At 39.1% G+C, this 24,796-nt stretch overlaps 3 protein-coding genes across 6 annotated transcripts; 1 reads left to right on the forward strand and 2 right to left on the reverse strand.

Annotated features, from left to right (window-relative positions):
* Window positions 1-2,241: 2,241 nt before the first annotated feature.
* On the forward strand, window positions 2,242-6,263 carry cenps (centromere protein S). Of its 2 annotated transcripts, XM_085159589.1 has the most exons (6): window positions 2,242-2,350; window positions 2,543-2,584; window positions 2,714-2,837; window positions 4,602-4,635; window positions 4,753-4,819; window positions 5,013-6,263. In XM_085159589.1, exons 2-6 carry the CDS (start codon window positions 2,555-2,557, stop codon window positions 5,124-5,126), a joined length of 369 nt encoding a protein of 122 aa, XP_085015715.1. In that variant the 5' UTR covers window positions 2,242-2,350; window positions 2,543-2,554; the 3' UTR covers window positions 5,127-6,263. The 2 variants fall into 2 exon arrangements, with proteins under 2 accessions (XP_085015715.1, XP_085015714.1); XM_085159588.1 differs by lacking the exon at window positions 2,242-2,350 and having other exon boundaries at window positions 2,446-2,584.
* Window positions 4,985-9,652, reverse strand: tardbpb (TAR DNA binding protein b). Of its 3 annotated transcripts, XR_014874106.1 has the most exons (6): window positions 8,869-9,652; window positions 8,163-8,326; window positions 7,910-8,059; window positions 7,637-7,807; window positions 6,482-7,546; window positions 4,985-5,820 (listed from the first exon to the last, which is right to left on the reverse strand). XR_014874106.1 is itself a non-coding variant. In XM_085159583.1 (5 exons), the coding sequence occupies exons 1-5, from the start codon at window positions 9,107-9,109 to the stop codon at window positions 7,055-7,057; spliced, it is 1,209 nt and encodes a 402-aa protein (XP_085015709.1). In that variant the 5' UTR covers window positions 9,110-9,652; the 3' UTR covers window positions 5,890-7,054. The 3 variants fall into 3 exon arrangements, 2 of the variants coding, with proteins under 2 accessions (XP_085015709.1, XP_085015708.1); XM_085159583.1 differs by lacking the exon at window positions 4,985-5,820 and having other exon boundaries at window positions 5,890-7,546; window positions 7,919-8,059; XM_085159582.1 differs by lacking the exon at window positions 4,985-5,820 and having other exon boundaries at window positions 5,890-7,546.
* A 1,350-nt stretch (window positions 9,653-11,002) lies between these two features.
* gnb1b (guanine nucleotide binding protein (G protein), beta polypeptide 1b) lies at window positions 11,003-18,167 on the reverse strand. The gene is given in 12 exon segments (XM_085159585.1): window positions 11,003-12,753; window positions 13,070-13,185; window positions 13,298-13,514; window positions 13,626-13,816; window positions 13,819-13,826; window positions 13,916-13,982; window positions 14,292-14,454; window positions 15,990-16,053; window positions 16,225-16,331; window positions 16,412-16,450; window positions 16,624-16,733; window positions 18,143-18,167. Coding segments are annotated over 10 exon segments (1,020 nt in total). The 5' UTR covers window positions 16,681-16,733; window positions 18,143-18,167; the 3' UTR covers window positions 11,003-12,753; window positions 13,070-13,078.
* Window positions 18,168-24,796: the final 6,629 nt, after the last annotated feature.

The following is a 24,796-nucleotide window of genomic DNA, read 5'->3' on the forward strand; positions in this document are numbered from 1 at the left end:
AAGTGTTTTATACTAAAGCTTAGGAATTTAAAGCTAGCTTCGTAGATATTTATCAAACGAAATGCTAGTCTTTCCACATACAGATTCATTTCATGTTGCCATAATGAAAATGGCAAGCTTTCTCACTTTCTAAAACATGGTGATAACAGATGTTGAGATTCAATTTCTCTTCTTTAAAAAAGCAATAAAAGTAGAGGGAGGTTAAATAACTTTTATAAAAAGATAAAGGAAAGAAGTAGATGTATGAAAGGAATGATTGTTTTATAGTAAAGTGGGGGGGAGGTGTTAACTTTTTGCAACGGTGCCCTTCGGCTTCAGTATCACAGAACCAAAACATGTCTGCCAGTACAGTAAATACATGATGTTGTTTAGACTTGCTCTCTCTTGAAGTGTCCTTGTTGGCACCATCTGACAGATGACACACACACATCATGTTAGCACTAGATGTTTTAAACTAATGCAACGTGTGCACACGCAGCATTTCTCTCTGAGGTTTTGCCCAACGGATCAGCATGACTGTAATACTGTGACCTAAGTTGCAGAAATTAAGCATGATTTCTTGCGCACTCATGTGTTTTTCACACACTGTCAGACTTCCCAAGCTGATTGGCAATTGAAGTAGAAGCTGAGTAAAGATCTCATTCAAACCCTGGACTTTGTAAACTATGTACTTCCTTTGACTGCATGACCGTGCACTGTGATTACTCAGGAGGAGGTGGAGAGCTGATCGATTTCTTTCTGGAGGGCGCTGTCCACAAAGGGCACCATCACTGCTCCAGAAAAGCCTTTTTGATTTTCCTCCTTCTGTGACATGAAAAAAAAGAGAGAGTTGGGGTTATCTTTCATTCTTTTAATGCATCACAAAATCTCATGAGGTCATGAGCAGAAAAAGATGGTCCAGGGTTACTTATAATTGTTGGCTGGTTCATTTTGAAGATGTTTTCATTGATCATTGCTGTTATCTTCTACAAGCATTAAATAAAGCATCTAACCCGTAGTTTAAGTAAAACTCACTTTGTTTTCTGTAAAGAACTTTGTAACTTTTTTTATAGTTGAAAATTTTTACAAAATAAATGAGTGCAGCAGAAATAACTGAATAATCTGTAAATTATTATTATTGTTATTATCGCTGCTGATGCAGCTTAAAGCATGTTGGAGCTTACAGCCGTGCCACTCGCATGTTTCATCTGATCTCAGAAGCTAAGGAATGTCGGGGCTAGTTAGTACTTGGATGAGAGACCTCATAATACCAGGTGCTGTAAGCTGAAGGTTGGTGGTTCAATCCCTTCAACTGTCTGAATGCTATAGTATTCTTTGGCTAGGTGCTGAACTTCAAGTTGCTACCTAGTGTGTCCATTTGTGTGTAAATGTTAATAGAAAAGCACTTGGGGATAGAAAAGGTACTTGTATGAATGGGTGAATGAGGATGTCAGTCTATTTATTGTATATTGTAGAACCTCAATTGGACCACAGGATGATGCTATGAAACTAATCAACTAAGGAAAGACAGTGACTCAAAACAAGATCTGCTGTATAAAGAGTTTATTGATTCAATATTTCAGAGCAGAATGCTACCTTTTTGTCGGTGCCAGCTAGCACACAATCAATAAGGGACAGTAACATTTGGAAAAAAGCTTTTAAAATGAGTAGCAACAATGACTGAAAACCAGCCTGCATGCAATTCATATAGCAAAACATCCAACAGGGTACAGTCAGTGTAATGGAGATTGGAGCACATAATCTATTCTGCAGGAAATACGGCTACAAAAAAGAAAAAAGAAAGAAAAGACATGATGGGTCAATTAATGAAAACAAGGCATGTATGTGTAATGATTACTAGAAAAGGGAGTTGGGTTTTTCAGAACAAATCCACACAAGGATAACCTCTCAGCTTAACAGCTTTAGTTCCTGAACTGAGATAAGCAAGATTTTCAGGGACAACAGCTGTCAATCAAAGCTGTCATCATAACCCTGTCAGACCACAGTTTTACAATTTTAGAAGTTATTAAATAAAATCAGACTTTTGGGAGAAGGGACCCATTGACCACACGAACTACTTAACATGGAAGAATGTGTCTGTTATATGTATATCTGAGGTGGACTTTAGTGTTTTACTTAACCCCCCTGGCCCATACGCTAACATTGAGTGTGTGGGGTTAATAGCCTTTACGGAAGCCAGACACCATGGGGCGATAGAGACGTGTGGGACGTCATTTTTTCCACAGTCAAAGCACACTGGTTGGAAGTGAACTGAAATGTAAAAGACTAATAACACCAGGAGGGGGCAGTAAGCGGAACCTGTGGATACCAATTGAAGCAAAACACTGAAGAAGAAGCGGCGGACTCGTTGGTTTGTTGACGCATTTATGCCGCGAGTTTAATTTTGTAGCTATCAGACAGTTGTCTCTGAGCAAATAGCTTAAAAATCAGTTTGCAGGTTACATATCGTTTTTTCAGCAGTAGTTAACCTTCAGTTTGTGACTTTCCTTTTGCCGACTTTGTTGTGGTTGTCTGGGGAATATTTGGTTTGGTTTGTCAACAGTTCTGCTTGAAAATGTCAGTGGATACAGAGGAAACTCACCAGGTAAGTGTTTCAGTTTGCTTCACTGCTTGCCTGTTTGGCGAATATTAGCTAACACAAATGGTTCGTTGCGAAAGCTACTACACAGGACCGTTATGATGTGTTTTAACGTGATGTGTTTTGGGGTTTTAGAGGTTAAAAGCTGCAGTTCATTATACAGTGGATCGTCTCTGCCAGAAGATCGGTGAAGACCACCGGAGACCGTTCAGCCGACAAGCTATAGCGGCAATAGCCGAGACGACATTCAGACAGTGTGGTAGGTGTTCAACTAATGAGGACATTCTTTCACTGACCACTTTATTAGGTATACCTGATTTCTAATCAGCCAATCAGATTGCACCAACTTAACGCGTGTACACTAGAATTGGGGGGGTTAAGTGACTTCAAACGTGATGTGGTTAGTGTTTCAGAAACTTCTGTGATTTTGTTTTCTCCGCACACAGCCATCTCAAGCATTTATAGAGAATGGTCTGAAGAAGAGAAAATATACAGGAAGGCCATTTCCCTGAGTGAATATGCTTTGTTGGCCAGATTGCTTTGAGGTGAAAGGAAGGCAACAATAACACAATACCCTCTCATTTCAACTAACATATGCAGAAGCGCATCAGCACAGTATATCAAAGTATATGGGCTACAGCAGTAGAATACCACACCACCTTTCGCTCTTGTCAGCTAAGAATAGGAATGGGTATCGTTTAGGTTTTATCCAATACCGGTGCCAAACCGGTACTTTTTAAATGGTGCCGGTGCTTAAATGGTGCTCGAACCAGTGCTTAAAGAATGGAGAACACAAACTTTGTCCAAAAACCTCTTACGTTTTTATTTTTAGAAGTCTCTTTTTTTCTGCAAAATGATAACCAAGTTAACCTTTTCTGTTGATGCAACATACCTCATTTGGTTGGATTGTACATTACAAAATTTGAAAAATGTTGCCTGGTCTGCTTATTCTCAATTTGTGCTGCAACAGATGGCAGGACCAGGATTTTGCGCAAACAACATGAAAGCATGGATCTATCCTGTCTTGTATCAATGGTTCAGTTGGTTAGCTGAGGTAGAGGGAGGTCTGGGCTTCTCAGCTTAGGTTGCTAAGCTTTTGTTGCCTGGCCCTGGATAAGCAGTAAAAAATTAATGAATGAACTGTCAGTCTGTTAGTACCTGGTGATCATTAATTAAACACCACAGCCTACCTGAGTGTTGTTGCATATCCATGTCCTCTCGTTTATGCCAATAGTATATCCATTGTATGACATGGTGCATTATTCTGGCTTCCAAAGGAATCACACATCATGTGACAAAACTCAGATCATCTCAAAATGGTCTCTTGAACATGACAATACATAGTAGTAGACCAGTAGTCTTTTGTTGTGGTGTGTTAGGTTTATCAAGTTAAAAATGCAATACAGGTGGTGGCCATAGACAGCGCTCTCACTTTTTCTCTTCTGTTTATTTATTTATTTTTAACATATAGTTTTGCTTTTCGTTGATGTCCTTGTCATTATTGGAACATGAAACAGCACCTGCAGCCTTTTTAGGTTGCACAGGCAGTCCAGGTTAGCACATCCATATGGTCTGTCACAAGATTTGTTTTGTTTCCAAGCATAGAGTGTGGAGGAAAAACCAGGAGATGGGCTATTAGAGGAGGAGGGCTGGACAGAGCTGTAGACAGGCATCACGAGAAGCACGTATATGTATCAGTCAGATAAGGATAAGAAGAAAGTCACAAACTGCAAAACCATTTCCTTTTTGGGGGCATCTTGTTTCACCTCTAGTGAACCTGTTCTCACTTTCAATTGCATCAATGAAGGTGATGTGGCTTCAAAATGGTCCATTTACCTGAAAACTGCAATATGCCTTGTTATACTGTGCTCACGTTCCCTTACTTTTGAGCAATAGCTATGGAAATGAATGGAGTTAGAATCTGAAATGATTCTAACTCATAAGTGGACAGAGGATCCACAAGAGTCAACATTAATGCAGTTTTGCAACAGACTGAAATCAACATTTCACTTTTTTTTAACAGATATATTTGCAAAAGACCTGGAGGCTTTTGCAAGGTAAGTATTTTTTTTGTCCCAGCACCATATTAACAACTTAACCAAAAATACTTGGTTACTCAAACTGCAGCTATTCAAATATGTCCACATGGCTTCCAATCCCAAATTTCATTTCAGGCATGCTAAAAGAAGCACCGTGTCTGTAGATGATGTGAAACTTGTAGCCCGCCGCAGTACTGCTTTGGTGAGTTATTCAAAGAAACAACACATTCGGTGACAAATGATTTCTGTACAGTTAACTTACAGTACAACAAACATGTAGTTATGCCAATGTTAACCACTAAAATAATTTCAAATAATTGTTTACTGAACCTGTGTATTGCGTATATAATCTACAGCAGACAGCAAATTTAATGTTTAATTTGCCTTTATTTCAGTCCATCCACATACAAAATAAAAGTGACGAACTGACCCAGGAGCACATGAGTTTAAAAAAGAAGACTACTGCAAAGAGAAAGAACACAGAAACTGAGGAGGAAAGCAGAGAATAAGGACAGGACACAGGCAAGCCTGCGGTATCTGACTTGAGCCCAATCAATCAAATAAACATGAAGACTGACTTACATGTATCTGATGGGCCGAGAGCCAACAAAAGTCCTAGTTCTTTCATGGGACATGTGCCTGTCAAAACAGTTATGTAGCCAAGATTTGGAGCCAATAAGTGAAAAGTTCCATCCGAGGATCTGCTAATGTGATGTTGAATTTTAGTGCATGTAACAATTTTGACCTGATTTGTTACCATGTATGAATGAAACATTAAACTTGATTTTTAAAGCATTCGCCAAAGGGACCCCACAGAAACTGCATCTTGTTTTACTTGGGACTGTAAAGTTCCCTTCATGTTTTGCAGTGAGACTCTTAAAACAAATCCCCAATTCCAAGGCACAGAAACCTGACATTAGCTCTAGTATAATAGCCAATTTGGGAGAGAGAATATTGCTGAAGGAAAGCAAAGCCACATTGCTGAGCTGGACTGTTTAACCTTCCCAGTACCTTATAAGTAGCTGTGGATAATAAAAAAGGGGATCATTCACGAACAAGCCATCAAAAGCAGCAAAAAGACAGGTACTACCCCATGTCTGAGAAGGCCACACACTGAAAGTGTTGGAACTTCCATCTTCTTCCTTCAGAACAGACTTCAGTCAGGGTTCAAACGGAGACCTCGACCAGCAGAGCCCAAAGTCCCTAGATGTGTGAATCGAATTAGATGGTTTTTGATTTGACAAACTTGACTCAAGTAATATCAACTAAGCATCTATTCAAATGAACTTTATTAGAGAACTCCCTTCATTTGACATGTTTATAAACACCTCACAAACAAAATCTACTGGGAACCATTGGACACACCATTCCACGTTCGCACACCATCACTCGCGTCCCCCAGTGTCTTCAGCAGGTGTCATCCACATCAAGTACACACTTACAGATCAGTTCATTAACATGAAAGCACACACCATACGGCATTCAAATCAGATAATATAAGCAATACAAATATTCATCACAACATTCCACTACATTTCAATATTTCTGCACTTGACAGACATACTTAAGAATAAGGAAAAACTTGCAAAGATTAAAAAAACAAAAAATCTTGAAGTACTAATTAAACAATGTCCATGTTAGGGGAGGCGCTCGTAGCATCTGCAGCTTCCACTCACACACTCAGAAAGCAGTCAACTTGGGCTCTTTCACTGCACACCCAGTCCGTTTCACGCGTCTCTCTCCGTTCGCTCACTCATCGCTTCACTCTTCGCCACAAGCCATCCTCAATCGCACTCATCAGTTCTTAAAATGTCAGTTGCGCTGTTCTTTCCATGTAAAAGTGGATAAAAGTGAAAACACCCACCGTCTCTTAGAACATGCGGAGTGAAGCCGTTCTTTGATGGCATAGCATTTACAGGTGGGAAGAGGGAGAATGATACCGATATCACCCCAAGAATGCTGCCAAAGAGGAGCTTCCTCGCGGGGAAATGGAAGAGAGGTGAACTGCAGAAGAGATTTCAATGAAGGCTTTTCCATAGAACTTGACTGCAAATAAAGTTGCACTTAAAACATTTATGTTTCAACCAGATTCTTCCCAATGCAAGATTGCCTTTTAGGTCGATGACAATGCCGGATAATGGTGAACCACGAACATTCATGCATTTTCAAAAATGGTTATCACATTTCACAATACATGCATTAGAGAATCCAGTTGAAATGGATACAAACAAATGAGACATCAAAAATAGGACTTTTCTCAGACATCCTGGTAAACAATTCACTTCAACACTTCCTAAATTAAATCTTTAGCATTTTTTTCCAAATGTACAAAACATCTTCACGCAAAAGTGTTAAGTTTTCAGATACGCATCAACACCAGAAATAAATTTCGAAATGACTCGTCTTTCTCGCAGTACTTACCATACAAACACTTAACTTACATACCCCACCCAGATGACTTTGACTCCATGCTGGACCCAAAACCTGAGCTAAACCCACTACCACTGGTTGTAGAGTTTGACCCTGTTCCCCAGCCAAGACTGGCTGAGCTGGTGCCGTAGTTACTGTTGCCTGTACTGAAAGACTGACTCTGGTCTCTACTAGAGCTCGTTCCACTGGAGGTGCTGCCTGAGGTGGATGTCTGCTGCTGGCTAGCCAGCATACCCATCATACCCCAACTACTTTGCAGAGCAGCCTGTGCAGCAGCCATCATGGCAGGGTTCAAGCTGAAGGAACCAAAATTAGCCAGACTACTGTTAGTGCTGCTCCCTAACCCACTACGGCTGCTACCAAATGCTTGAGCCCCAAAACCATTTCCGAATCGTGCTGTGCGATCAAACTGCCTATTGCCATGTTTGGGCTCCGCATTTGAGATGTGAACACTGACTCCTTTGATAATAAGGTCTTCTCCACAGAGAGACTGGGCAACCTGTGAAAGGAGAAAAAAATTAGATTATGTGGACGCAAGCAACACCAACAAAGAAGGAAAGAAATACCTTCTACATATTTCATACGTTACCTGATCATCTGCAAATGTAACAAAGGCAAAAGCACGGAATGGCTTGGGAATGAACACATCTGTGACTTCTCCATACTGCATAAAGAACTGTCGTAGATCATCTGTGGTCATGTCTTCCGTGCAACGGCCTACAAACACTTTGCGGCTTCTTAGTGGCTCGTCAGGACCTTGCTGTAAAGAGGAAAGGAGGGTGCATTAGCATTACAGATTGTTAACCACAGTATTGGATTAGTTTTGATTCCCATAGTGTGTGGGTATATGCATGGGCATTACCATATTCACCTTCGAGTTAGGGAGCTTGCAGTCGCACCACCTCCCATCGATCATATGGCGCTGAGAGATCACCTTTTCCTGAGCTTCATACTCTGTGAACCTCACAAAGCCAAATCCTTTAGAGTTTCCGGTCTTGGCATCCCGTTTCACCTATGAAACAAGAAAAAATAAATAAATCACCAGCAAAAATAAGAAAATAAAACATAAATAAAAATTGCAAATCAACGCAAATGTTTTACTATCCAAGTAATACCTGAACCATGATGACTTCTCCAAACGTGCTAAAGTAGTCTTTAAGGTCCTGTTCGGTCGTTTTCCAAGGAAGACCCAATACAATCAGGTCCGATGTTTTCATATCTCCCCTCTTCATTTTCACAGCAGAAGAGGCATCGATTTCATCCATTTTTCTTTTATTGTCTAAACGGAAAGATGGGGGAAAAAGTTCATATTTTAAAAGCTATACAACAAAAATGCAACATATAAAATTCTTATATAGTTAGTTTATGCATTTTCCTCTTCTCTTGACATTTAATAAAACAAATTGCACACCACTTGAACAATAATAATGATAATTTAAAATCAGTTCTGGTGATTTTCCTTTGTTGAAAAACCAGTCAGCTCTTAATCTTAATTTAAAAAGTTCCTTAATGGAATCGGGCGAAACAAAAACACCACCAAATGGTAAGGTTAAAATAATCATGCCCTTCAAAACAAAGTCCAGCAATATAGGTACTTTGTTTGGCAGAAGGACTTTAATGAACAAAATCAATCCTGTGGTGCTCTTTTTAATGAATGGATTTAGTGCCCGAACTCTGGTGGGCGTGACCAAATCACTTGTCACGTCACTTATCTATTTTCAGTAACCTGAGGCTACTTCATGAATTATAAATAACATCTGCCCACCTGTTCGGATAAAGTCTCTAGGTTTAAATAAGAACAAGGAAAACACCAATCCTTACCTTTTGGATAGTTCACCACGTACACGACATTCCCCCATCCGTTTTCTGGCGCGTGCAGGACCCCTTCCACGAGTCGCACTCCTCTCATGCACTGAGACACGGGGCTCCTGAACCGCAGGCCGCAAGCCCCAGGAAACTGAGCCGCCACGGTGGAAAGAAGAACAGTGCCGTCGTCTTCGGAGGGAATCTCCATGGGCTCCTCATTTTCTTCCTCCGCCACTCGAATGTACACCTCAGCCATTTCCCAGCAAAAATAAAACTTACTCGCAGAAGCAAAACAATGCTAGCGGTTAGCTCGCTAATTGTCCACAGAATCGGCTAGCCTTAGCCGATGACGCTAACAGGACTGAATGAGTCAGGCTAAACTGTTTATTACACTTGAGACAAAGACTTCTCAAATACAAAAAACTAAAACGGCGTCTGGGCTAGTTTATTTCCAAATGATTTAATCAATAATGCTACTTTTAGATTGCGCTAAAAAGCGGGCAACGATCTTACTGCTCCTTTGTTTGCTGGGACGGGGATCTGTGCCGTCAACACCGGACGACGACCGCTCTAACGTGCCTGTTGAAAAGAAAACTGCGCAAATTCCGCCAGCTAAACAAAAAGATGTAACGTTTTCCTAAAAATAGTTTGCTTGGCCGAGGGGAGTAGTGCAACTTAAATAAAGCGCTTGTCTCGTCCAACATGCAAAGTAAGGAAAGCTCAGACGAGTATTTTTCCACGAGGCGAAAAATAATAGCGCCATGTAAGGCGAGCAAAATGGCATTATCTAAGCGAAGAAGGAACTACGTCATTAAACTGGAAGGTTTCATTTCACCCGGGCAGGCGGGGGGCCGTGTCCTGTCTGTGTCGGTAAAAGTAAGTAGCAGTTGTAAGTAAGTACGTACGTAATGCATTCTAAGGCTAATACTTTATGTTGTACTTTACTGGTTTATACTGATTAAATGCAGTATAAACAATCAAACTTAACAGTTAATTGTGAATTTTGCCCCCCCCCCACGTAAACGGAGTAGATACGGCCTAGTGTATGTCATTTACAACAACAGCTTCCGTTTGTTGGCTGGAGATTGGAAGATGGCGGTTTGAATGAACTATACAAACTTTGAAAGCCAGACAGCTAATAAGAATTTAGGATCACAAGTATTTACCTACATTTTTAAATTGTAGGTAAATGCGTCCCCGCCTTTCAAATTTCAAAAGACTGGAGCGTGTCTAAAGCATAGCTGTCATGTCCATGTTAATGTAAAATGCATTATTGCGTCGGTTTGGGGTGAACTTAAAAGAATCCAGTTATGATGAAGAGACTGGCTTTTTCAATATTAAATCATTTTCAGATAATTGGTCTTTTTGCATGGCTTGTCCCCCTAATAGGATGTTGTTCAATTGAACAGTGAAACTTTAAAGTTCCATGTGCATAAAGCAGTTTTACAAACCAATTTTAGAAGTTTGGGGATCAACATTGACTGACTACAGACAAGAGGTAAAGCAAGGGAAGCTGGTGCAGGGATGATGATGATTGGTTTCGGCAGGAAAGGTAACTCCCCTCCTCCTCTGCACTTCATCTGTGGGAGTGGCCTCCACTTTCAGGTACCTTGGTGTATCTCATTGAGAACTTTACCTGGAGCCATAGCACTTGCTACCTACTTACGAAGGGACACCAATTCTTTCTCATGAACCTGAGGCATGCTGGTACTCTGAGGACGGTGAAAGCCCCACCAGCACAGACATCTACACCAGCAGAAGTAGGGCCTTCTTCTTGGTTTTTAACCAGGGTGCAAGTGAAAAATTTCACTTCAAGTCATATGAAAATGACTTTGAAATCCTTGGAAGGAAAAAAAAGTACCATATAAAATTATGTTGCTGAAATCTGACAATAAAGAGTAATAATACAAGCACTGCTACACAATTTAAAAAAAAACTCAAAAAAATTCTACATCCACATGCATCACAATTCCTTCTGCATAGGTCAGAAAAACAAATCCGGTCTCTCTTTAGTGAACATAATACAGTTACTGCATACAAGTTAGTTTTTTAAGGCTCCCTCCAAAAACTCAAAGCTGCACAAAGCAGCGAATTGTTTAAATGGCACATCAGAAGATTCTGACAGAACCCTCACAAAAACACAACAAAGCAAGATCTCAAACAGCTTTTTATTACATTTTCCAATCAATAACAGTACAATTTAGTACAGTATCTATCTTGCATCCAGCTCACCGTGGAACACCAACAGACCGAAATGAAATACAAAAAGTGAATAGGTACATAAGGGTGCAGAGCTCTATAATATTAATGGAAAGAGAAAAGGGAATCCACCTCAGTTGAATTGCATTTTCACTTGTGGCCATACACGAATACATCACATTTATTGTACATCATCGCAGAAAGGAAAAAAAAAAAAAAGAAAAAAGTGAAAATATGTCACAACTTTAACAAAAGTGCTTCTGTATACAGTGAAAATGTTGTCATTCAGATGTTCTGATTTTCAATTTAAGACCAATGGAGGGGGGGGAGAATGTACAAAAAGTTTTAGTATGGACAGTGTGTGAGGACATTTCTGTTCCATTGTGTGTGTGAAGATTTGAAGAAGAGAGGACTTTTCAAGGATAGATTTCTCACAATGATTGTTATAATTATTACAAAATTGGCATCAATAGAACTGGTAAGCATAATTTACATTAAGTATGCAGTCAATAATAAGTCTGTTTCCATTCTTGCTCACTCTGGTGCATAGCGTTACCAGTATTAGTACATGATGTATGTATGCAGAGTTTGAGCCAAAAATAAATTGGCCTCTATTAAGTTCAATTAACCGGTTACTCTCCTTTTTGGAAACAAAAGAAAAATCTAGGAATTTTGCACCATTGAAAGCAAGTCTACAGCATGCACATCTAAATTAACTCATGGCAGACAAAATTAAATGTCTTAACTTAAAACAGACCATTATTTTCAGACATTGATTTTGTACATTTCATTCACAGAGTTGCAACTGCAGTCCCAAGCAAAGGAAGTGTCTATTAAGTCAGGTGAGGTGTTTCACTCAAAGTGGATACGAAACACAAATCCCCTTTCATATAGTAAAATCGAGCCATGCCTCAGTTACCTCAGCACCCCAAACCAAACCCTTCCCACCAAAAGTCAAAGGCATGTACAAGAATTAAGGGGCTTAACTGGATAATTTACTGGTAATAACTCTTTCTGTACTGGAATGAGCATTCATAACTTATAGCATGTGCTTGGTTAGTTAACACAGTATTAGTTGAGAGGCAAAGCTTCATGTGCAAAAGGCTGTGATGAAACAAAAACAGCTAGTATATAAATACATCATGGACATTTTGAAAGCTGCTCGTGTAATATGATCCAAGCTTTTTACTTCTGCATGTTTTTCTCATCTGTCTTATATGATTCACCTGGATTAGAAAGACAAGCTGTAATTCAAACATATCTAAAACCACTAAAGAAATATGACCAAAAAAAAAAAAAAAAGCCATCAAGAATAACAAACCATCAGAATAGAAATCTTTTAAAAAAAAGAAAAAGAAAGAGAAAAAAAAAAAAAAAGGAAAAAAGTTAAATAATTTGTACAATTACACTCCAACATTTGCTTTCAAGACGCACACATTTGCATGGGATGATAGTGTTGTTTTCTCTTTCAAGGTAACATAAAATGGTCCAAGAAGGAATGCACAAGTTTTGGATTTGATACCACAGGAGATCCTTTCTTAACTAGGTGATAAACAATTGTGCTCTTCTTTGTGTAGGAAAGGCATTGGTTTCCCTTCGTTTTTGTGGTGTCCAAGTCAGTTTAAACAGTGTTGAAGAAGATGCTGTGAACATTCTCAAGTTGTAATGGTCTTCCAGTCAACTTTGGAGTTAAATGAACATCTGAGAAACAAAGAAAGGTTAAATTTAAGATTTGAATAATCTAATCTGACCTACTGTTTAGCCTCTTTTTTTTAATGTTCTGCCAGGTTAAGACCTTAAAACTTGATGGACAAAGATCAAGCAGATTGTGTCCCATTACAAACAACAACCAAGTGTGGAACAAGCGTAAAGGTAACTGGATTTTGGAGGGAAATTGGCATTTATTTGGATACAAATGTAAAAAATAATAATAATAACAACAAAAAAATAACAAAAAAACAAACAAAAAATGCAAAAAACAAACAAACAAAAAATAACAATCAAACAGTAAAAGAACCTTCAGGCTTCAATTCCAGATCTTCAGAAAACTGTCCCAGGATCCTGTTGCAACTGCCATGCCATCATCAGTAACTCCCAGGCAGCTAACGCGGTTGTCATGTCCAGCCAACACACCTATAAGCAATCATAATTGTCATTTAGTTAACAGTAGTGCACTAAGGAAATACAGGTGACATCAATTTGGATGTTACAAAGTGCTCTTGGGATTACCAACAGCAATACTAACCAGCACGATCAGCTTTTAGTGTGTCCCACACATTGCAGTTAAAGTCATCATATCCTGCCAGAAGAAGGCGGCCACTCTTTGAGAATGCCACAGAGGTGATGCCACATATGATATTGTCATGAGAATAGATCATTAATTCCTGATCAGCACGCAGATCGAACAGCCTGCAGGTGGCATCATCAGAGCCCGTGGCAAAGGCATTTCCATTAGGGAAAAACTGAAAGTTCCAAAAACAGAAATAATTATTGTCCAACTATCGATTGAAATAACAAACAGGAAACAAATTTAGCAAGCAAAACACTTGTATTTACATGTGTATGGAACTTACACAGATGGCATTAATGTCAGACTCATGGCCAGTAAATGTCTGTCTGCACATGCCCTCTCGAACATCCCAGAGTTTAGCAGAGGCATCACAAGCACCAGAGACAAATAACCTTGAGTCAGGGGCGAGTGACAGGCTCATGACATCACCGGTGTGTCCAGCAAATGTGGTTGTCTGCTGGCCAGTCTCAATGTCCAAAGTGCACTGTGAAATAAAGGATTTAGAATCAGTTTGCCTGTTGTCTAGCACGTTAACCACTCATTAACGGAACTCAATGTCATCTTTTCACTCACCAAGTGGTATCTCCAGAGCTTGTAACAATCTGGTTGTCATCAAGAAAGCGACAACAGGACAGGTATCCTAATATTGAGAGTCAATAGAAGTCATTAATACACAAGTGAAAGACAAATGTAGAACTAGCAGTGCACATTTAACCCCTACTTGCAGTTATGGCTGATCAGCAATTAGCAGTAAATAGATCAGTTATTTAAAATTTATTGAAAATTAAAAAAAAAAAAAAAAAAGGCTAACAAATTTTTAAAGCAACATACACCTTATCATGCCACTGTTTTGTTGAATCCAACTATAAGTTAACATAGACAATATGGCAAAAGAAGCATGTTTTTAACTGATACTTTGCTATTTGAGAAGACCTTTACAACCATTTACCTGTATGTCCAGCGAGCTCACGGCTCACACGTACATTCCCCTCACGTGTTTTCAGGTTGTAGATGGAACAGATGTTATCTAAGCCACCACAGGCCACATAGTTTCCTGAAGGCGCATATGCGCAAGTCATGACCCAGGAAGATCGAAGTGGAATGGCATGAACCTATAGAGTAACAAACACACACATGCACAGGTACTTAAGTTCCATTTTGTCAAAGAAACAAAATCTTTAAAATAGGATTACATACCTTTTGGAGAGCAATGTTACAATAACTAAATTTGGCATTTAAACACTAACGCACAACAATGTCAGTTTGCCTTTATAAAGCATAAAATAAATGTCAATACTTATTTATACAATTTAGAAAGTACTGCAACTCCTTCACTTTTTACACTTCAAAGTTTCAAGCAACAAGTATTCAGACCCTTTGCTATAGCACTCAACGCTGTAGTCAGCTGTGTCCTGCTGGATATAATGTGTCCTTAAAATTTGCGTGTAGGGCTTCAGTAGAGTTGACCTATGTCAAAATTATTGGATTAAACAGTTTAGAAAGTCCTGCCAGGAAGACAATCATGTCAGCACGTCATCAAAAAGGTCTTTATGGTAGAGTAGTTAGACAGAAGCCAAACACAAGGTTCCTTTAAGAGAAAAGAAAGAAAAAAATCTCCAGAGCGCAACAACCTGACTGCAGCAGTGAACCAAAGCTTACAGCAAAGAACGCTCTGGTGGCTTGCTGACAAGTTTCCAATGGTTTCTTCGAGGACAAGCCAAGGCCTGAAATTTAAACTGAACAAAAGACGTTTCTAAACAAAAAAACCTGCCAAATTCTTTTCAAGTATAAACTATAAAAATAAACTATTGTGAGGTACGGCCAGATCACAAAGTAAGTTCTTGTGACCCAAGCTACAACTCAGAAGAGGCTGCACTGTTGAGAATCACGGCCGTAATTTTTCCATTTCAATGGAAACATGATATCAGTCAATAATCAGCTGCTTAGGGACACCATAATGCAACAGCTTAATTAAACAGAGGATGAAATAACCAGCCTTGCATTAAAGTATCCCATAAACAAATCAAACCTCAATCTACCCTTTAATGTTGGAAGAATTACCCTTTAATCTTTTTATTACCAGCTGGATCATTGTCCACCGTATCACGTTAAATTATACTACCCCAAAAGGTTCTTCAGTATCCCAAACAAGTCAGAAAGCTTTTTAAGGATCCCGATGAAACTTCTGTCTTTGGTGGAGAAGCCAGATTACCTTTTAGGCATTAAAACAGTGTACTCATTCCTCCGATATCAACAACTGCACACCAGACACATCAGCCTCAGGGGAAAGGGCACAAATGCCTTTTGCTCAGCTGATCTGCAACACTTTTAAATATAAGTTTTCCCTCTTTTCAATTCAACATATCCTCATAGGTTCAAAAAAATTGTTTTATCCCATAAAGAAGTACAACATAGTACAAAAGGAACAACTTAAAAGGTAAACTAAATGTATATAGTTTTATTAATTTCAAGATCACTTTTAGTATCCAATCTATGTAAACATTTTAAAACGTCAGAATGAAGATGACCGCACTTTTTTTCTGCGCTTTGTAAGGCTGTGTTGTTATTACCTGTCAACTAGATTAAACACAAGATTTGCCTATTATTCCATTAGTCCTCATTATAAAATAATAATGAAGAAAATTACCTTATTTGTGGTATAGCTATCCCAAATAATAAGTTTGCCATCTTGAGAGGCACTGACCAAGAGCCTACAAAAAAGAAAAGAACAGTAACATGAACATCCCTAACACAGTATCCAGAGGTTGTCACGCATCTATTTTTATCCAGAGTTAAAAACAACTAGAAAAATATGCATAAACTGCTGGAAGACACAAAGTTCACTATGCTCCACAAATCATATTCTGGCCGTTAGGTTTTACCTAGAATCTGTTCCCCAATGCATGGCATATATTTTAGCCAAATGGCCCCGCAGCGTTCGTCTTGTACGCATCTGGATTCGGCCAACGGGGTCAATGTTAGCTGTGATCTGTAAAACATTAAGTGCTATAAGGTTAATTTCCCATCAAATGCTTTTCAACCCAAACACTATGAAAAGTTAAATGTTACCTGTGATAGTGTGGCATCTGCACATGCTTTCCTGGCATCCTGAGGAGACAAACAAACAAACAAACAAAAAAAAAGAAAAAAGGGGGGGGGGGGGTTAACACTTTGGTCAGACATTTTCCATCTCACACCAGTCTCGACTGGAAGGGCTGTCAGATTTTTCAGAATAAACATCTGTATGCTTTTATGTGGTGAAGTGATACTTTGTTACTCACTCTGATCTGATTCTTGAGCTGCTCTGCCTCTTGGCGTAACTGGTCCAGTTCACTCATCTTATTCTGCTTTTTCAATTACCTTACTCCAGCTACCACGGGCACTTGTTGCTCTAAAAAAAAGCAACAAAAACAAAGGAAATATGAGGCACTTTAATCTTTCAAGCAAACCATTTTAAAATCAAAGCTGTAATGAAGACAAACGCAAAATGGGTCTGAACGCAGCTGACAGACCTGCAGTGGATAAAGATTTTCACCGAGATTGCCATCAATTCGATCAAAACAAAACAAAAAATAAAAATAAAAAATAAATGCTTACCTACAATATATCTGATGTGCAGTTCATGCTTCAACCTTACTTTCCAACCTCAATGTCACCAGCTAAATCCTGACACACAATTCATATTGCCAGACAAATCTTGTTAATGCATGACTTTCCAGTGATCCGAAAAGCAGTCATTATCCTGTTGACCTCAATCCCTGGGATACTCAGAATTTCAGTGATCAATAAGCCACTTATATTAATACAGAGCCTCGAGGCACGCTCAAAGTTCAGCTAATAAAATATATACATATTAATTTTACTGATGAGATATAGCATTCCCAGCGTGTCTGAAATCAATTTCTTTGTATGAGACACTGATTTCATTCACATGGAAGATATCAGGAAAAAGACAAAAGCTCAGCAATGCAATACTGAACTAAAACTGCATTTAGCATGACAGATTCATCTACCATTTTAATTTCTGTTATGGTTGGGACATTTGTTAACTGTCCATTTCAGTAACGTCCATGTCAGCATACTTAGAGTAACGAAAAGTAAGGTTTTCCTAAGGTAGAAGAATGAAACACCTAAAAGATGGCTGCAATCAACAGGTAGGAATGGATTTATGAATATAGTATTGAATTTAATAATAAGGTCAGTAGGAGGATTATTAGTTGGACAAATGTTCTTATACTGACTCCAGTTATCCTGCAAGACAAATAACCTTGTGGTAAGATCCATCTAATGAATTATGAAAGAGCAGTGAGCAAAACTACTTTACAAAACCAACCTGAAGCTGCACACGGGACATCTCTTTGCATTTAAAATGGGAAACAGATACTTCTGTATTGAACTGCAAAGAGTAAATAAGTTACCAACCTAGAGTGGAGAAAACACTCTCGGTTTTGACCAAATGTAAGATCAGCCATAATTTTCTACAGATTACGTTATTATAGAGTTATTGTGTTGTTAGGATATGTGAACGCTTGGAAGCCAAATTCTTTCTAAAGAATTGTAACTTCCTTCTATTATACTTATACTGAAGACGACAGTCACAAAGTTAAACTCAGAATTTTTACTTGTTACACATGTAACAGCTTAAAAGTGAAAAATAAATAACATTACCAAACCTAATTAACCCAGAAATTAAAAACAAAATGTAATACAGATTTAAATATGATTGTAAAGTTACTAAAGATCAAGTTAACTAGCACTGCCCTACCAGTTACCTTACCTTGTGTTTTTCTGTCAGCTCACCTATGTTACTGTAAGTTGCAGGACAAGACTGAAAGTCTTCTCAACCTTATCTACACTATCGTTTAAGTTGTCTGACTGGTTGGCCTTTCTAACTCAAGTTATCCTCTTATGCTCATTAATCTTATAATAAATGTGTCATGGAACGTAATCATGCTTAAGCATCATCCAGTGACAGCAGGATGCCATTCTCACCTTGAAAACCTCTTAAAACATAATTTTAAAACTATATTCCCAACTTCTCTCAATCTGAGAAAAATAAAAGAACTAATAATTGAAGTTAGAAATATTTACTACACTAATGTAGAGTTTCCTGTCTTAACTTTAAGTATAATTAATCCCATGAACTCAAAAATAAAACATAGGAGTTTTTATTTAGTACACAGAGTTGGAAACAACTACAGAAAAAGGAGGTTAGATAAGTAACTCTGCCTGAATTTGAACTTTTCCAATGAATTTAAATTAAATTCTTTTAAGTTAAACTGATGAGTATCTATCACAACTATGAAAAGCTGTTAGTTTTAAAGTGCTACTCAATGCTCAATGTTTTAAATTCAAACTTGAGTCAGATGAAATAAGATGCCTAAATCTTTTTTGTTCCTTTTTAAATGCCAAATTCCCCAAAAAATAAAAATAAATTCCAGTGGCAAATATTAATGTGGAATACCCTGATATTTCAATAGAGTCCTGTTATAAATCTGAGTTTTAAATATTTTACATTCAGAAATTAAAAAAATAAAATAAAAATTCAATCTTGTTGACCTCTGTGGATGCTTACAGTTAAGGAGTTCCTCTCCCTCATCACTTCTCCTTTCCAAGCGCCTGATCAGGGTCAGCTGACTGCATGATAAACAATGAGCAGTGGCAAACAGCCTGAAGTTGCAGCTCACTAGTTTTCAAGTCCCTTAAGGGCAGATTGTGTCTGCTATTTTAGGTGTCTTCTACATTTTCAGTTAAATGTGTATGTTTCACTAGATAAACAAACATTTGTTCTCAAGAACATACCGGCTTATCTGTACTGTTAAATAATAACAATAATGCAATGTTTCACAGGTCTAAAGCTGGATCACAGAAAAAGCCATAACCAGCAGTATCACTGAGCAACTCCATAATCCTAAAAGCTAAAATCCTCAGTCAATGAGTCTCTAATCCTATCCATGTCCACTAATGTAAACAGCTGGCAAAGCCTGTCCAGGCATTAGAAATATGTTTTTCCAATCATAAAAGGATGAGATTAATCTTAATTCTTTTACACACAACTAATCCAGGCACTTGCTTTGAGAAATTGCCAGGATTTTCAGCTTCCAATGACATCGCAACCATATTACAGATCCTCTCATGCAGTTGTGACCAGATACAAGTAGGACTACTTTCTGAAGGAATCCAGTAACATACAATTTCAAAACACTATTGGTAGTTTTAACAACAATGCAAACAGATTTTGTGACAGAAACAAAATGTACTAGTATAAATCAACAGCATGAACTAACGTGTTTGTGTGCAAAGGTTTAACCAACAGTGTATGAGTTGCACTGATAGTTGACACAGACATTGTGTGCAGTACTGTGATTTGCCTACAACAGTCACAATGATATCATTTGCATTGGACTTTGCGTTGCATTTGAATGGCTGCCGGATAGCTGTTTTAACCTCGCTTTTGGTTTGAATTTGTTTAGTAGGTTACTCTGCAGAGGCTGCACGCACATTTCAGGAGGAAATTACACGCAATTCTGCACAATAAGGTGGCAAAAATACTGAGTGCCTCACAGTGTAAAGATAATATGACTTGCACTGAAGATGCAGCTAAACGCCATCTTGCAGACTGCTGTCCGCTAGTTAGCTTGCTAGCAAGCTCGACAGAGTAGGCCTGCAGGCAGGGCAGAGCTAATATTCAAAAAATTAAAGTCACCTTATTAAGAACAGTTACACACAAGGGTTAAAAATGCCTGGAAATAAGCAGAGTCAATGTAACGCAACACTCGCAAAATTTCATAACACGCGAACCAAATAGCCAGAATTATCAAATGCAAAATAACGTAACCACAGTCACTTCAGGGAAGACTCCGCCGCTCTTCCGCAATTATACAGGGTGCTATGTAGTTAGCTTTTAAGCAACAGTGGGTAAACCAGAAAACTGGCTTGTGGATTGGCCTTCGGAGATCCACTTACTTACATACTAACAATCTCGTTAAACGCAGTACTTCCAAGTTAATTTGATTACCACGTAAATTTATTTGGTCCTTTTAATCTTGCAGCAGACGGAGGGAGGGGGAAGACTGTAAAACTGCAAGGTCGGGCGGCGATGGCCTGTTTTACTCCAGCAAGCGACAAATGCAAGAAGAAAAAAAGGGGGGAGGGAAGAGGGGCTGGGTGTTTTTCATAAAGCAAATGACCTTTCAGAAAATAAGCGAATACAGAAAGAAAAAAGAAACTAAATCCATGAAACCTGCAAGTTAGCTGGCTGTTGATAAGTAATGTTCCCAACACGAGTTAAGGCGTTGCATCGACGCGGCCGTTTTGTTGCAGACAGGCACCGATATGCTAACTTATTTGCTCGGCTGGTAAAAACAGGGTGTAAACGCGGCAATGGCATTTACGTTAAATAAGTGTTGCAATTTAATCCACAGAAGCGTGCGCAGAGTTAACAAGTGATGCTATAACCCACTCTTTTTAATCACAAGAAAAACACTGTTTGCTATTATTACGGGACGTTTATTGTTCCAGCCCAACCCAGTATGTCATCATCAACTGACAAAATCTTTAAATATACCTTTTCGATTATAATGTAAGTTAGTGCAATCAGTGAAGCTTCAAATTTAAGCATGATTACTGCAGTTGTCTCTTATATCATATGGTTATCAATGCATTTTATATCAAGAAGCACCTCCGCTGGGCCAACATTATTACTTAAACGCCAGCCAGAAGCTTCCGCCGACATTAATTGTAGCTAACGTTGCTCAGATGCTTGGATACTAGTTAAGTTCTGTCATTTAATTTGTAGCTAATACTCTACACCGGGATCCACCGATACAAACACTCTTATGGCAAAATAGCCAACTTAATGCTAGCTAACCCCTGCTAACTAAAAGGCTAGGCTACTGCTACCCCACCCCCGGGCAGTTCAATTCCGCCACAATTCATTAGCTAAAGGTAGAACAGTTACAATTACAGCTCTAAAAGCAGTGTGCTGGTCGCTGCATTTTGCCTTACCTGATTCAATTTGCGCCTGTTTTTGAGTTTGGGCATTGACTGGAACACGGGACGGTGTGTATCTCCGATCCACGCATCAACGAACACCACAACGCTAGCTTACTAACTAGCTTAAGCCAGCTAGCGTAGTTTTCCGAGGAGTAGCCCTTCCCGAACGCAGGCTACGGCTGGGGGAGCTTGACAACCTCAGTCAACCAACCGGAGAGGGGAGGGGACGGAGAGGGGGAATCACACCCACTAAAGCCCTTTAATGAAGGCACTGCCCAGGCAGATAAAAAGCCAATCTTTAAATTCACTAAAGCTCACCCAACAAGACAGCCTACTGTCTCCCTTTTGCCGAGCTTAACATCTGCCCTTTCCGTAGTAACACTCTTGTCCGGCCACCGAGCAATGAGATGGGCGCGGTAACCCTGCAGTCAGCGCTGGGAAACCCCACGTTGCAGCAGAGAGGGAGAGAGAACCTTCGATTGGAGTTCTATAACTGGAGATGCTACAATTATCATCAGCCCCCTTGCAGCGATGTTTAGCACGTCTAATTTTGTACACGCGTATTTAATTCGAGCACAATACAGTTTAAGAGAGCACAGTGTTCGCTTATGTTCTCAGCAAAGGAGCCTAAGTTAAAGATCGAGTAAACAGGGCCCCAACTTCGCTTCTAAAGTAGGAAGTGGTAATCATGATTTCAGTACAGTACTGTGGGGGGAAGGGGGGGGGGATTTGCTCCCTTCCCGATTTCTTAGTTTTCCGTATATTTTCCACACTTGTTGATAAAATGCACTTTATTTTAATGATTATTTCATTTATTAACTGTGAAAGAAAACTGAAACTTCTTCTGAAAACTGAGTCGATTTCAGGAGCTACACCCAGGCCTGATTACTGCCAGACCTGCAGAATCAAGACATCAAGTAATTAAATAGCAAGCTAAAAGGTCTCAAAAGCAACCCAAGAATAGATGATAAAGCCACTCACATCTATCATTCTGGGTTACAAATCCATTTCCAAGGTTTTTTTTCCCAGTCAACCACGGTGAGGGTCATTATCCACAAATTAAGAAAACGTAGAACAGAGGTGAACCTTCCCATGAGTGGCCGATCTATCAAAATTACTCCATGAGTGCACCAACGACTCATCCAGGAGGTCACAAAGAACCCATTACAACATCTAAAGAACTGGAAGCCTCAGTTATTGCACTTAAGGTCAAAGTTCATGATTCAAAATAAGAAAGCAACTGGGGAAAAAACACTCACAAAAATTGTAGCTACTGAGGTAATGATTACTTTTTCAACATATGCAGCGATGCAATGCAATTTTCTGCTGGAAAATCTTGTTGGTGAGGATATATATCAATGCTACTTTGATTGTACCAGCAGCCAAAATGCTCTTGCAGAGTGAGTATACACACCCTAGCAAAGACACAATGACATAGCTGCTACTTGACCCTGCCTCAACATTCCATGAATCCCTAACTGATAGAGTAGGGGGTAGGTAAGATTTTTTTTTTCCAGAGGGCTGCACAGGCTTAAAAAATCCAAATGAAAAAGTTGTTATATACATTTTAAATTAGCCTACATCTTGCCAGTTGTATGATATGTACTACTGCATAGGTCACTGATTTAAATAAAAAAAAAAAAAAAACAGCACTGAATTAAAATTAAATAGCTGTGTGGACCCAGTGCAGTCATTCACCTCAAGATTTGTTCATCAATGATTACACTCTGATTTCACTGCCATTTGTTTTGCTTTTCTCTTAGGACACTGGGGGTTAGATTGAGATGGTTCAGGGCTGATCCCTGCCCTCGAGCATTATTTTACCCATGTGAGCTATAGTGCATTTGTGAGATGGCATGAAACAAACCTTATCTGCAAAAGTCCCACCCCACAATCCATGGGACCCAAAGGTTCCCCACCAACTTCACAGTGCCAGATACCACAGGACACCCCCAGAGGTCCCGTTTCATGACCTGACAGATCGAAGCTATTTTGGTGGCATGAGTGGTTTTGATATTTAATTTAGTCATACTAAGCAGTCATCTGATGCACAAATACACTCGTAAAAAATCCTAAGTGGACCCAGTTCATGTAATAAATACATACTAGACAAACTAGAATATAAGAATCCAATTAATCCATACCAGAAAAAATAAGTAGCTCAGGAATGTCATACAGAAAAAACAACCTGCAATGGATTTGGTTGAGTAAATGTAGTGAAGACGTTAACTAAAGTTCCACATGTAATCACCTGTCAGGCAAATTTCTTAGCTACCTAGTTAGTGACTACCAAACTCTTTGTCTCACTTGCCTCGCAAATTCCAACTCATTCATACCCGTCATAGCTGGACTGGCCATCGGGCATACCGGGTATTTGCCCGGTGGGCCGCTGGCGATTTTTTTGTTTTTATGGGCCGATCGATTTTTTTTTTTTTTTTTTTTTTTTTGATATAAATATCATCTCTGGGCCTCTTTGATTAGGCTGCTGCCCCCGCAACCCGGCCTCGGATAAAGCGGATGAAGATGGATGGATGGATGGATGGATAAATAATGAAAGGTGTTGGATTGGCCAATTGGTCATGATCGACTCTGGGCTGGACCAATTACAGCCGAGGAGGTCGGATGCACCCGCCCCCTTGTTTAGCAATCATGGAGAACAAAAACAGGAAAGGAGGCGCAGAAAAAATTAGGGCCAAAAAGAAACAAGCCCTTCAGGCAGACGCTGCCAAATGTGTAAAAATAACTGAATTGTTTGGTGGTAGCTGTGGCATAGCTTCCACAGATTTAGCAACATCAGCAAGTGGTGGAGGCCTTTCACTTGTGTCCTGTTTTTCAGGGTCCCATATAATTTCTTCAGAAGTAAGTACTGTATATGATGTCAGTATTTTCCCATATTTTCTAGTTACTGTATTAGTACTGTGTGTAAAATGCCATCAAAAACTCAATTAAGTGCTATTCTTATTCTTCTTTCTCACCTTTCTTTCTCTGTCTCCTTTCATATTTAAAGGTTGCTGTGTTAAAAAATATATTGTGCTACCACGCTGTTTTGTATTGTTTTGGTAAATAAATAGTTTATGAAAATATCCCTAAATCTGTCATTTATTAATTTTAATATTAATTAATGATCATGTCTCACCTCTAGTGTTCTTGGTCTTAATTTCAGGTTTCTACCATGTGTTGTAGATAGTTCAGGAGGTTAAATCTACCAAGCAGTCTTTTTGTTTCCGCTATTAAAATCCAGAATAGGGAGAATGGTGTATGTTTAAGTTTATTAGATAGATACATATATACCAACAAGGCAGTGTACATCAAAGCAGTTGTTTTCATGCAAAGGCTTTATGGTTTTTCCTATAGCGATTGACAGACCACGTGACTTTTGCGCATTGCATGCCGGGAACTCGTGGCAAAACAATCCAAGTACCGCATCAAATGCAAGCATTTGCAGCACCGCAAAACGTT

Source organism: Neolamprologus multifasciatus, chromosome 5 (assembly GCF_963576455.1).
Source record: "Neolamprologus multifasciatus chromosome 5, fNeoMul1.2, whole genome shotgun sequence".
In the NCBI taxonomy this organism is placed as follows: domain Eukaryota; kingdom Metazoa; phylum Chordata; class Actinopteri; order Cichliformes; family Cichlidae; genus Neolamprologus; species Neolamprologus multifasciatus.

Excerpts from the sequence above, each read along its gene's own strand:
- tardbpb (XM_085159582.1), bottom strand. The coding sequence starts at position 9,109 with ATGGCTGAGGTGTACATTCGAGTGGCGGAGGAAGAAAATGAGGAGCCC. Across the intron at positions 7,808-7,909 it reads CTAACTCGAAGGTGAATATG|CAAGGTCCTGACGAGCCACT; the intron begins GTAATGCCCATG and ends TCCTCTTTACAG. Across the intron at positions 7,547-7,636 it reads TTACATTTGCAGATGATCAG|GTTGCCCAGTCTCTCTGTGG; the intron begins GTAACGTATGAA and ends CTCCTTTCACAG.
- cenps (XM_085159589.1), top strand. The coding sequence starts at position 2,555 with ATGTCAGTGGATACAGAGGAAACTCACCAG. Across the intron at positions 4,636-4,752 it reads GACCTGGAGGCTTTTGCAAG|GCATGCTAAAAGAAGCACCG; the intron begins GTAAGTATTTTT and ends ATTTCATTTCAG. Across the intron at positions 4,820-5,012 it reads CCCGCCGCAGTACTGCTTTG|TCCATCCACATACAAAATAA; the intron begins GTGAGTTATTCA and ends CCTTTATTTCAG.